The following is a 12,722-nucleotide window of genomic DNA, read 5'->3' on the forward strand; positions in this document are numbered from 1 at the left end:
AAGGGGCTCCTCGGATACCCGACGTGTAAACTCGTCGAATGCATTTTGGCGATCCTCAAGATCGAAGATAAAGAAGATTTGTTGAACCAGTTTTCAAGACCGACGACCGAAGATGAAGAACAGCTCGAAAGAATCGAGGAGCGTCCTTAACTTGAAGACCGGTTCAGGGGGCTACTGACGGTATCCTGGACTAGGGGGTACTCACCACGTCGTCTCCCGATCTATTAGATTGGGCCGAGGCCCCCCATGGCCGTATACTCATGGGCCAGTTCGGACAGCTGCCGCATACAAGGAAGATTCCACAAAGACTTGGCGATCAAGACAAGGACTTCTTCCCACCGGCGTATTCGGCTAGGACTCTTGTTAACACTAGGCCTCTGGTGCATTATATAAACCAGGGCCAGGCTAGTCGATACAACATACAGAACAACAATCATACCATAGGCTAGCTTCTAGCGTTTAGCCTCTCCGATCTCGTGGTAGATCTACTCTTGTACTACCCATATCATCAATATTAATCAAGCAGGACGTAGGGTTTTACCTCCATCGAGAGGGCCCGAACCTGGGTAAAACTTCGTGTTCCTTGCCTCCTGTTACCATCCGGCATAGACGCACAGTTTGGGACCCCCTACCCGAGATCCGTCGGTTTTGACACCGACACTTCCCGGAGGCCAAGGAGAAGGACCCCAAGCCCACATGAAGAAAGAAGGAACCCAACAGGAGCTGGACATGAAGTCCCAGGTGACCCCGTGCGCACGGGCCCTCGAGACCCCGTGTCCACGGGCTACACAGGGAGCTGGCGCTGGAGCACCCCGTGCGCACGGGCTTGTATCGTGCCCACGGGACCACCGTGCGCACGGGCCCAACTTACCCCGTGCGCACGGGCCCATCAGAATGGACGGCTATGAGCTGCTGTTGGGCCTCCTCTTCGTCCCCTCCATTCACCTACCTACATATTCCGTACCTAGACCATTTGTTAGAGATAGCAAAGTATATGAGATGATTATGTGAGCTTTGCTCCTTGTGCCCACTCCTCTAGAAGATCAAGACCTCCTAGGAGAAGATCCCTAGTGGATATCAAGCCCCCATCTTGGGAAGGATGCCCATCATAGGATCATCAAGACCTCTCTCCTCATAGGATTGGGATGAACTAGTACCTTGTATTTTTTCTTTATTGTTCTTGAATCTTTGTGAACCCTTGTATGTTCTTGGATCTAGCACATGTGTGATTGGATCTAGTCAATTGAGTGTTTTCTCTCTCTTCTATTCTTCTTGTTCTTGGGGATTCCCCCTCTAATTCGTGAAAGATCTCCATTTAGGGTTCCACCCTACAACGCAAATCATGGGTATATGAAGATCTCCACTTATGTCGGGCGCCACACAAAAAAGTCAGCCACGTGAAATAATTTAACGGCCAGTTCATTCTATGATTTGATTTCATTCCGAGGTCAAAATTGTCAAATTTGCATGCTTTCGTTTCATTTCTACCAAATGAAACCAAAACCTGCCGGCGGCAAACAGCTGTTTCCGGAAACGGCTTCGGACTGCAACCATCGCTGCAATCGCACGCGTTTCTTTTACTGGAATCCGAGTTCGACTATAATGTCCTCTCCCTCTCTCATATAAATCACCACGCAGATAAAAGCAAGACCTCTCTGCATCTTCGTTCAAGTCGATTGATTTAGTTCTGCCCTATCAGCAGCCCACAAACTAGACTATGGCCTCGCCGATCTTCCTGGTTGGCCCGACGCCGGCGGACCACGAGAGCACGGCGCAGCTCGAGAAGCACCTGCGTGAAGCTGGCCTGTACGAGAGCGCCGAGGAGACGGCTGCCCGCGAGGATGTGTTGCGCGACCTCCAGGGCATCGTCGACCGCTGGGTGAAGCGACTCACGACTCAGCGAGAGTACCCCGACGGCATGGCCGAGCATGCGACCGCCCTGCTGCTCCCCTTCGGCTCGTACCGCCTCGGCGTCCATGGCCGCGGCGCTGACATCAATGCCCTCGTCGTCGGGCCCGCCTACGTTGACCGCCACCACGACTTCTTCGACGTGCTGGGCGGCGTGCTGGCCGAGACCGAGGCGGTGACGGAGCTACAGTTGGTTCCCGGCGCGTACGTGCCGGTCATCAAGATGAGGTTCCGCGGCGTGCAGGTGGACCTCCTCTACGCCAGCGTCTGCCTCCCGGCGGTGCCCATGGACCTGGACCTGCGCGGCCGCTCCGTGCTCTGCGGCCTGGACATGGCCACTGTCCGCAGTCTCAACGGCGTCCGCGTCGCCGACGAGATCCTGCGGCTGGTCCCGGACGCCGGCGCCTTCCGCACGACGCTGCGCTGCGTCAAGCACTGGGCCAAGGCGAGGGGCATCTACTCCAACGCCATGGGCTTCGTCGGCGGCGTGGGGTGGGCCATCCTCGTGGCGCGCGTGTGCCAGCTCTACCCCAACGCCGCGCCCAGCATGCTCGTGCCGCGCTTCTTCCGGGTCTTCTCGCAGTGGAAGTGGCCCAACCCGGTGATGCTGCGGGAGATCGAGCACGACGACGACGGCGGCGAGATGCCGCTTGGGCTCCCCGTGTGGGACCCGCGGAGGAACCCCCGGGACGGGAGCCACCTCATGCCCGTCATCACGCCGGCATACCCGTGCATGAACTCGTGCTACAACGTCTCCCGCGCCACCCTGCGAACCATGACAGCGGAGTTCGAGGCGGCGCACAAGGTTTGCCAGGAGATGGCCGTGGCCGGCGGGTGGGACGCGCTGTTCAGGCCGTTCAACTTCTTCAAGGCGTACAAGAGCTACCTGCGGGTGGACGTGAAGGTGGCCGGCGGGGAGGAGGATCTCCGGGAGTGGAAGGGGTGGGTGGAGTCGCGGCTGAGGCAGCTGGTGGTCAGGGTCGAGATGGCCACGGCCGGCATGCTGCTCTGCCATCCGCACCCGCACGCCTACGCCGCCAAGCCCCATGATGATGATCGGCGGCGCCTGTCCTCCTTCTTCGTGGGACTGTCCAAGCCGGCACCGTCGCCACAGCAACAGCAGCAGCCGCCGCAGTTCGACCTTCGCTTGACGACGCAGGAGTTCAAGGACGAGGTGTACACGTACGCGTTCTGGAGGCCTGGCATGGAACTGGACGTCTCGCACGCCCGAAGGAAGGACCTGCCGCCCTATGTGCTGGAGCAGATTCTCTCCACTGATCGTCTCAAGAGGAAGCGCTCCGACGATGATTCCGGCAACTCCGAGTCGAGCCCGGTCAAGAGGGCGGCGGCGGCAGGCAGAATCGGGTCTTCACCAGAGAGCGAGACTTGAACGAGAAATGACAAGGCGACGCCCACTTGAACAAGGGAAAACAAGCTACAAACTCTTGTTGATGAATACATACAACTTGTTAGGAGTTGAAGACCCTATCTATTCTGTGTAACAGCCAGATGCTGCATGATGTAACTGAGATCCGAACAATTGTTTCTCAACGTGTAATGCAATTCTCTTAAAATATGAAGAGCAACTGATACCTGTAACCAGGATATGAAGAGTAATAAGTTGTTAAAAAGTCATGTGATGTAAGCCCATGTTGAAATGCTTTTTCTCCTCTCTCACCATTTTTGAAGGAGCTGTGTTAATTTTGGTGGTTCAGAACCGATATTTGAACAAATTTAATGCGAATGCTTCCATTCCTCACCACTTACCATGCTCCTGTCCTTTTCAGACAGAGCTAACGAATTAAATCAGAGAAGAAATGTATGAATCTACATATACATATGACACTGACTTTCACCAATTCACGAACTCTACTTCTCAAAAGCTTATACTACCTATACGCGACAAGTAATTTCAAACGGACGAAGTAATTGTCAAGACTTTCATAATATCACTCCCAAGTAATCTTAGCTCTAAAAGGCATTAAGAGAGTGGCATCCTCCTCAAAACCTTACTAGCAACAATGATTGTCTTTAGATGGGAGGGAAACAAGTATGACAGGATACCTTAACCCAATCCTCTATAACACTAAACTCCCTAATTTTAAAAAGTTCACATTCAATTGAGGTCTCCCATTAGAATTGGATAACCCGATTTTGACTAGGTCAACAATTTCTCAAAGCTATCTCATTCAATTCTTTAATACTATACACTATGCTTCCTAATTTTTAAGGCCTCACAATTAATTGAGGTCTTCAATTTAAATTTGGATCATCCAATTTGACTTGGTCACCAAATTTTAGGAGCTCTCCTATTCAATTCAATTCACTATGTTCCTTAATTTTTGAACTCTTTCATTCAATTGACCTACTCAATTTCAATTTAGTTTATGATTTTGATCAGGCCAACGATTTTTCAAATCAATTTGCACCAACCGACTTATAAAAACGTATCAAGCCCACGCACCCTCTCACCACTTACAAAAAGGAAGCGTCACAATGTGATATTGTAGCACCAATGTAGTACATGCAGCCACCGACGTAATAATTTCCCCACACAAGTATAGGCTGGTTAACGGATAACACATAATCACACGACGAAAGGCCTTCCAAATCAATGCATTATAAATAAAAATAAAACACACTCCACCATCTCCCTCACCCACCAAATTAAATATTCCATCAGTTCCAAAATATAAGGGGTATTAGTTTTGACCAAGTTTGGGGCAGAAAATTTTGACATCCACAATATTACACAGAAATTATGGAAATTCATTTCATGATGACTTTAATCATATCAATTTGATATTATGAATTTTGATACATTTCTATAAAAAATTGATCAAACTTAAAGGGTTTGTTTCAAAAAATTAATACACCTTATATTTTGAAACAAAGTGAGTAATTTTTTTTTAAGAAACAAGAACATGAACCGCGCAGCACAGCGCGCTCAACCCTTCTAGTATAAATTAAACAACAAATATGGCCATAAATCACAAGTACCCAATGATGACTCCTTCATACTTGTCGTTAATCAGAGATGCCATGACACTTTAACCCAACAAATACAAATCACAGCTGATCTCGTGGTAGCATTTCAATGTTTTTATGTATTTAAGGGAAGTTTTTTACATATCAATGTAGCTATGACTAACACAAACTTTGGACCAGCCTGTGTTCTTCGGCCATGACACAGCCATTAACTAATCGCCTCGCAGATAAAAGCCATAAATTCATACATGAAACCAAGTTATTTGAATTTAGTTAAAGCCAAGTTACCTCAATATAGTCTCACAAATGTATGTTGCTCGAATTCAGGAACAATGTTAATAAATCATGTGTTCGTAGTTTCACACAAAGTTCAGAAAAAGGAAAAACAAACAAAGGATCCACCAATATTTCATTACCAAAATAATTCGATGGTGAAGTCTTTGCTAGCAGTTCACAGCAGAAACTAAGCTACACACTCCCTCCTTGTGCATCTCATCTAACAGAGAAACACACAACCCACAAGGCATCCTGCATTGTGTGCAAGCCAATCATAAATGCATTAATCTAACTTTACAAATTCACCACCACTCTTCTACATGCCAGCATTAGGATTTTCCACACCTGAAGCTTCTAAAAACTGAAAAGAACGGTAGTAAAGTTGGAGCCTTGTGGAGCGTGCGCCTTCTCGAGAATACTTGATATGCAAAAAGTCCATCAATATTTCTGGGCTGGAGAAGCCTAGTAACATGCGGCCCAACTCCTCAGCCTTCCTTTTAGGAATTGAGTAATGGAAAGCTATTGTCATCTTTTTTAGCACTGCTGCCCAATTGAATAACAATTTCACAAGAGCAACTTCATGTTCAGTTCCTCCAAACCCATTGATTTCTATTTCTTGGAGGCAATTTAATATGAGTTCCTCGCTTTTCCAGTTTAGGGGTTGATCACAAATGCAACCTGATGGGCATGTAACTTGTGCCTGAAATGAGGGGCATGTTAGCTTAGTAAGATTAACTGACATGATTTGATAATAAACATAGAAAGAGATGAAACCAGAAAGTACCAGACTGAATTCTCTGAGATATGACATGTCAACAAAAAGAACTTAAAATGATACCTGGAAATTAGTTTGAAGCTGATCTATTACAGAAAATAGGATTGTTCTATACAAAGAGAGAGTGGTTTGTATGGACATTATCAAAATCTACATAAATCCTCAGGTATTGCGCTAGTGATAACCCAAATTTCAGATGATCTTAAATTGACCTTAAGGCTTCCTTTTTATGGAACCTTTTTTAAAAAGCACATGCCCCAAGCAATCATTATCTCCTAAATCATAACCACGCTAGGAAGGTTGATCCTGTCATGAAATTACTCAGTCAACTTCCCATCAAATGTACTATATTTCAACAGGAACATACTTTGGAGCAGGGTATCAGTATCAAACCAACACTTCAGAACAGGGCAACTAGCAGCTCCAACACATAGTTGTACCAAGAAATGCTATGTGGTTTCTCTGGCAATTCAAGTACTACTTTCGTTGTCTGGGTTTATAAGTCCCCCCTTGAATTTTGATCCTAACTTTGACCTGAAGTTTTACTGATAAGTTATAAATTATATGCAACAAAAAGTATATCATTACAAAACTTTTTTCGAGTATGAACCCAATGATATATATTTTTTGTGGTATATAGCAACAAAAAATATATCATTACAAAACTTCTTTCGAGTATGAATCCAATGATATATATTTTTTGTGGTACATGTAAGTCGTATTTCTGGTCAAATTTAGGCTCAAAATCCGAGGGAAACTAAAAAACCCGGAAGGATGAAGTAGATAAATAGATTGCTAATAATGTTACCTCCAGATTGCTAGGTTTTCCGAGAAAGACAAGAGCCAACTTTCTTACACCAGTACACATCCTGAGAATATGGAATAAGCTTGCTCCAAATGAATGTCCTTTTGTCATTACATCCAGGGTCAAGAGTGTAATGTTAGGGAGCCTTGTCATGTCCTCCATCAGGTATTGATGGTGACCTTTGTTCTGTAGGTTTGTAGGAAGTCACAATAGAAAATAACTGTTAGAAAAGGACACGCATATCATTTTCTACAAAGTGAATAACACACAGGTAATGGTCTCCTCTCCGCTCTTGGGAGTTCATGTCCCATTGAATAACTAAATGTACAAGTGCAGTGGTGCTAGTATAATTATAATGCTAAATACTTAAAAGGCAGAAAAACTGCATCATCCAAGAGATGCTCCCAGCCTCAGATATGTTGCATCGAATTGAGGAAAGCAAAACAAGTGAAAATTCGGAATGGCTATTCTCAGATATCCCAAATGAGATACCCCTCCATTCAGACGCCATGCCTGCATCGCTATATATTGACTTGCTAGCACATAACCCACACAAAAATGAACTCACCAGCAGATAGATGAGCGAGAGCTTTAAATGGTGCATGACCTCAAATTGCTGCAAGAGTCTCAAGCAATAGCGATTGGGTGTGTAGTCATCCAAATAATGTCCAAACACAAAAAAGTGACCAGTATCCAGACGTTGGAGATGTGCCATCTCGCCAAGCTGGACAGAGCTTGGATCATAAGCATCCGTCCAGTGGAGTGATTCCAGTTGAGGGGCTGAGATGTTTGCAACGGGTTGACTCACCACAGTGACATAATTCTGAAAGCAAGAACTCACATGTAACTCTTTAAGTACCTTTGCTTCTACAATGAGCTGCTGCAAGCCATACAAGTTATTCAGCTCCATTTGCAGGAGAGACTCGGAGTGGATGGTGAAGTTACCCAGACCCCAGGCATCACGTATCTTGAGTTCTCGTAAGGATGGGCACCGCGTGAGGAGAGAGCTTCACCAAGCCCGCACGGGCCATGCAGATGGACACGAAACAGCCAGAGAGAGACGAGGCGGGTGAATACGCTGGAATGCGGCACGGCAAGGCCAGGAAATCCTAGGTCGAACACGATAGAGGTGGTGCTCTCGAAGCGTGGCAGCTCAAAGACGCATCTTTCCCTGGCCTGGTTCTGCGGTACAGCGTTGTAAAGCAGTATACAGCCGGAGAGGCGGCGCGCGGCTATGGGGAGCCAGGCCGCCACGGAGTCGGCAGAGATGTCGTCGACGAAGGCGCCTAGGCCCTGGAGCACCGGCGCTTGATGGGCGGCGAGAGCGGGCAGTATGCGGTGGTGGTCGGCGTCGCCGGTGAAGTCGAGATCCGGGAGGAGGGCCCAGAGGTGGCGCCAGCGGCGGGACAGGACGCTGGTCCGAGCGGCGTAGGCGGTGCGGCAGAGCTTGAGGAGGATGCCGATAAGAACGTCGTCGGGTAGCGCACTGAGGCGGTCCTCGCTTGCGCCGTCGGCGGCCGGGAGCTTCGCTCGCTTGGAGCCGATCTCCCTATCGCGGTGCCCCATGGAGGAGGGTTCGAGCAAGCGATTTGGAGTACTGAAAGGGGGCGGGGTCGGAGCTGCGGACGCCGGTGGCGGGGGCTGGGAAAGTGTGGGAATGGATCGGATCGAATGCGCCGTCGCCATGAGGGGGGAAGGGTTTGGGGTCGGGATCCCTAGAGAGTGAAAACAAGTCTCTTTCTCAGTCAAACCCCCATCAGAACCCGGGATTGCTTTTCAATTGGCGGGTGCTATGCGCCGTCGCGCCGGCCCAAATTTGGGCCGGCCAGCTCGCAACCATCCGATCAGGTGGATCATAACCGTCGCATGCCTTCGTCTTCCTCACACAGTCGTACGAAAGAATTTCCCTTACATCTGGCTCTCCTTCATCTTGCCTGCCGCACCCTCTCCGATGCCCGTCCCTCACCGGCCGTTCTCATCACCGGTCCCGCCCCCGTCGACTGTCCTCGTCACCGTTCGCCACCCTCGCTGGCTGCCCTCGGCACTAGCTCCACCATGCAACAACTGCACGTGCGGTTGCAGCTCTTGGCATGACGGTTGTAGCTTCGATGGAGACGGCCGTAGCTCGCCGATGCGCTCGCCGTCGTTCATGTCGGTGGTGTGTGGTCACCACGCTCGCCATCCTCTGTTTGTAGCAAAAAAGAAGTCGATTGTAGCAAACAATGGAGTCGGTTGCAGCTTTTCGTCGTCGTCCATGGCTTCTGTCGTCTATGGTCGGAATTTTTTTCGCCGCCGGATGAAGCAGTTCTCGTAGCCGGTTGCAGCTTTCGGGTTTGTGTAGTGCCTCACCTCCCAAATCAATCTTCTGGTTGAATCCTTTTTCCAGTTGAACGGTTGTCCGGTCGAAGCTTTTTTAAGCTATGGTTGAAGTTTTCATATGAATGATTGTAGCTTTTCAATTGCAGAATGTCTTGGTACCAGCTTTATATACCTACGGTTGAAGCTTTCGAATCAAACGATAGAAGCTTTCATATGAACGGTTCTAGTGTGCGATTGACGGGCACCAGCATTTCACGCGGTCATTTGCAGCTCCCCCACCTCGTTGTCTTCTCCGCTCCCGCCATGGCTCGCCATAGCAGCAAAACGGGCTCATCATGCTGGTGCGCGGTGCGCGGCCTCGGAGATGGAGGAAAAGGAGTGATTGCAACAACACTTGGTGTCCACGTCGTGTGTGGGGGAGAAGATGATGAAAAAACGATTAGAAAGAGGAGTGCTCCCGTGGCCTGCGCGACGCACGACCGAGAGCGATCGCAATGCGCGCGTGACGGTGTCCTAGGTTAGGGGGTACTTACCATGTCATCTATCGACCAGGTCGGTCGGGCCGAGGACCCCCATGGCGGTTCACTAATAGACTTCTTCGGGCAACCCATGACATATACGAGGAAGATTCCACAAGACTTGGTGATCAAGACAAGGATTCCTCTCCGCCGACGTAGCCGACTAGGACTCTTGTTATCCTAGGCCTCCGATACATTATATAAGCCGAGGCCAGACTAGTCGATAGATATATGATAGATCATTAGAATCATACACAACATACGATCTCGAGGTAGATCAACTTTGTACTCGATACATCATTATCAATATAAACAAGAGCAGGACGTAGGGTTTTACCTCTTTGAGAGGGCCTGAACCAGGGTAAACACAATTTCTTGTTACCCATCGATCCAAGATCCACGGCTCGGGACCCCCTACCCCGAGGTCTATCGGTTTTGACACCGACAATGGTGCTTTCATTGAGATTTCCGCCGTAAGGTCAACAAAAGGATCAATGGCTCGCCTGTAAATCAATTGCAACATCGATATCTCCATCGCAGGCTCGACTGGTCACCTTAGCTGGACCAAGGACCGTGCTCTGCGTCAGATTGTCATGATCGAACGAGGGCCTTCATCAACATCAACTCCAATCTCTATCAAGATCATGGAGGAATCGTCCATGGAGCTCGGGAACTCAGCGTCAACATTATCATCGGGCAATCGTGTTGTTTTTCTGTACAGCGGATTTGTATTCACCGTCGCCGCCTCCTCGAGCTTCTCTTTGACAATTGCTTTGGTGGAATTCTGGAGAATTGAGTCTAGAACAACCCTGTAAAATTTCATCGCGTTCCGATGGAGGAATCTCCAGGAAACTCCAATCTATCGGAGCCCTGTCAAATCTGGACGAGTTTAGGGCGACGAGTCTAGCGTCCAGCTCGGACATATTTTGGAAGATCCAACTGTTCATCCACTGCAAAATTCCTATATCTGTCACCCCTCAAAATTTCAGCTCGATCTGACCGTTCAAACTCCGGGAAACTTCCGATGAGTGGATCAATTTCCGGATTTGTTTTCTACGCGAATACGAATCCGACCCGAGTTCATCTTTCTTTGTGAACGGGATTCCGGACATCCTTTTTTAAGGAAATTTTATCTAGGGTATTGTGTTTTGCTCTCAAACACGTGCCCAGTAATTTTAAAGCCTTTCTCGAGGTAATCTTCACCATCGCGTCGGCGTCATACCAGACCAACAACGTTGCTCCACGGCTGCCGACTTGCGCTAGACAGGTCGTCGCTTCATCGAGCTGAGGTCAACCTCATCGGATCATCACCTCAGCGAGCCGACCAAGAGTTCGGCATTGCGAAGGCTAAATCATCACCAACATCGGCGCCCCATGGATTCCGCGGGTCAGGCATGCCGACATCGCCATGCAGTCACTTCATCAAGCCGGCATTGACCGCGTCACGAGTTATGCCCTGCATCGGCATGACCTCGTTGTTGCTTCTTCAAGCCGCTGTCTAACACGACGACCTGCTTCAACACCTCGGTATAGCGGCTGCGACGCCACCTGACCGACCTGCTTCGTCACCTCGGCTGGACTGGGGGCTTCGTCATCTCTTCATCAACCTACTCTAGGGACTTCGGCGCCACCAGCCGACCAGCTTCATCACGTTAGCTGGACCGGGGGCTTCACCTCGCCGCATCGACCGTGCTGCGTCGTTACTTCGTCAAGCCGAGCTCCTCGGCCGGTCACCTCGGGCTTGGGGCTGGGACCTCGGCCAGGCCGAGGACTACGTCTTCGTCCCGCCACAAGCCCAAACCTCGTCATCGACACCGAGCACATTAACCAGCTAAGTCCTTTCATGCTCAAATTTCCTCCAATCTTTAAAAAAAATCGGTTCGACCAAGTATTATATTTGTATTAAACAAAAAGTTATTTGTTAAAAAATTAGTTTGTCAAAAACATTGTTTGTTAAAAACACTTATTTTACCCAAGTTAACTAGGGGCTCTTAAAATTATATGAGTCGTTTTATAATAAATGTTCTTCTTAGTCATTGCAAAGTCTTTTTGTACTACTCCTTTCTCGACTCGAGTGTGTAGTCAATAGCTGGATAGCCTGGTTTCTCTCTAAAGCCACTCGATTTTAGTTCGCTAAACTGGTCTGAGAAGCACTCCACCTTCAGGATAGGAGGTTGAAGCCGAAGGCTAACCCTCTTGAAGTCTTGAGATCATAAGTGTCATGTTAAAGCACGACAGAAGCACAAACTAATTTTAAGACCAATTTTCGGATTGGCACCAAAAAACTTGATTTAGTTCGGACGTAAAGTTTTACTAAAGTTTTTTGGTTTTCCGATCTTATGACACCTTTAACCTATTTTATGTTTTCCTTTCAGGAGGCAGGATCGAGGTGTTCCGCGTGATGGTATTGCTCGGGAAATCTTTTTTGAACCGAAGTTCGGCATCCTTCCAGCCGAGCTGAACCTCGGTGTTGTCCAAACGCACACAACAGTTGAACAAGTTCCCGAGGAGATACGATCCTAGGGTCGGCCATGTGCCCAACCCAAGTCTCACGGGCTATTGATATATTCAACGTAGTAAAACTCAAAGTGCAAAATAGTTTCCGAGGAGATTACGATCCTCAGGTTGGTCGGCCGCACCCAACCTGAGTCTCAGGGACTATGCACACTGTGTTTTTGTTCCTAAAGTATGCTGCCAAGCAAGGAATAGATCCTCAAGCTGATTTCGCAAATTGTCCTGAGTCTCAGGGGCTACTGGGATCAGTGGTTTTATTTTAAGGTGCATCTCGGGTTTTAGGCCAACACACACCTTGAGGGTTACTGGCTATATATCATACAGCAAATAAATTGCACCAATCGGAACTAAACTCCACAAAAAAACAGCCCAAGACCGAGGTGGTGCACCACCTCGGAAGCAGTCCGGCATAAAGCTCGGATGCAAGTAGCTAGTTCCATAGAGGGCATTTTCGGCATTAAGCTCGGCTGAACTCCTTCAAAGTTTTTCAAAAATGAGGTAATTTATGACACCTCGGATGCAGATCGACGTTGGTGCTCGGCTGCAAATAGACATCTCGGATGCAGATCGGCGTTGGAGCTCGGCTGGAAAAAGACACCTCAGATGCAGTCCGACGTTG

At 48.5% G+C, this 12,722-nt stretch overlaps 2 protein-coding genes across 2 annotated transcripts; one reads left to right on the top strand and one right to left on the bottom strand.

Annotated features, from left to right (window-relative positions):
• Positions 1-1,667: 1,667 nt before the first annotated feature.
• On the top strand, positions 1,668-3,580 carry LOC123185561 (nuclear poly(A) polymerase 4). The gene has a single exon (XM_044597423.1). It carries the CDS (start codon positions 1,718-1,720, stop codon positions 3,296-3,298), a length of 1,581 nt encoding a protein of 526 aa, XP_044453358.1. The 5' UTR covers positions 1,668-1,717; the 3' UTR covers positions 3,299-3,580.
• Positions 3,581-5,201: 1,621 nt separating this feature from the next.
• LOC123189404 (putative F-box/FBD/LRR-repeat protein At4g03220) lies at positions 5,202-8,513 on the bottom strand. Its single transcript, XM_044601815.1, has 4 exons — positions 7,698-8,513; positions 7,321-7,575; positions 6,756-6,938; positions 5,202-5,872 (listed from the first exon to the last, which is right to left on the bottom strand). The coding sequence occupies exons 1-4, from the start codon at positions 8,436-8,438 to the stop codon at positions 5,489-5,491; spliced, it is 1,563 nt and encodes a 520-aa protein (XP_044457750.1). The 5' UTR covers positions 8,439-8,513; the 3' UTR covers positions 5,202-5,488.
• Between the last annotated feature and the right edge of the window lie 4,209 nt (positions 8,514-12,722).

The sequence above is a fragment of the Triticum aestivum genome, chromosome 2A (genome assembly GCF_018294505.1).
Source record: "Triticum aestivum cultivar Chinese Spring chromosome 2A, IWGSC CS RefSeq v2.1, whole genome shotgun sequence".
In the NCBI taxonomy this organism is placed as follows: domain Eukaryota; kingdom Viridiplantae; phylum Streptophyta; class Magnoliopsida; order Poales; family Poaceae; genus Triticum; species Triticum aestivum.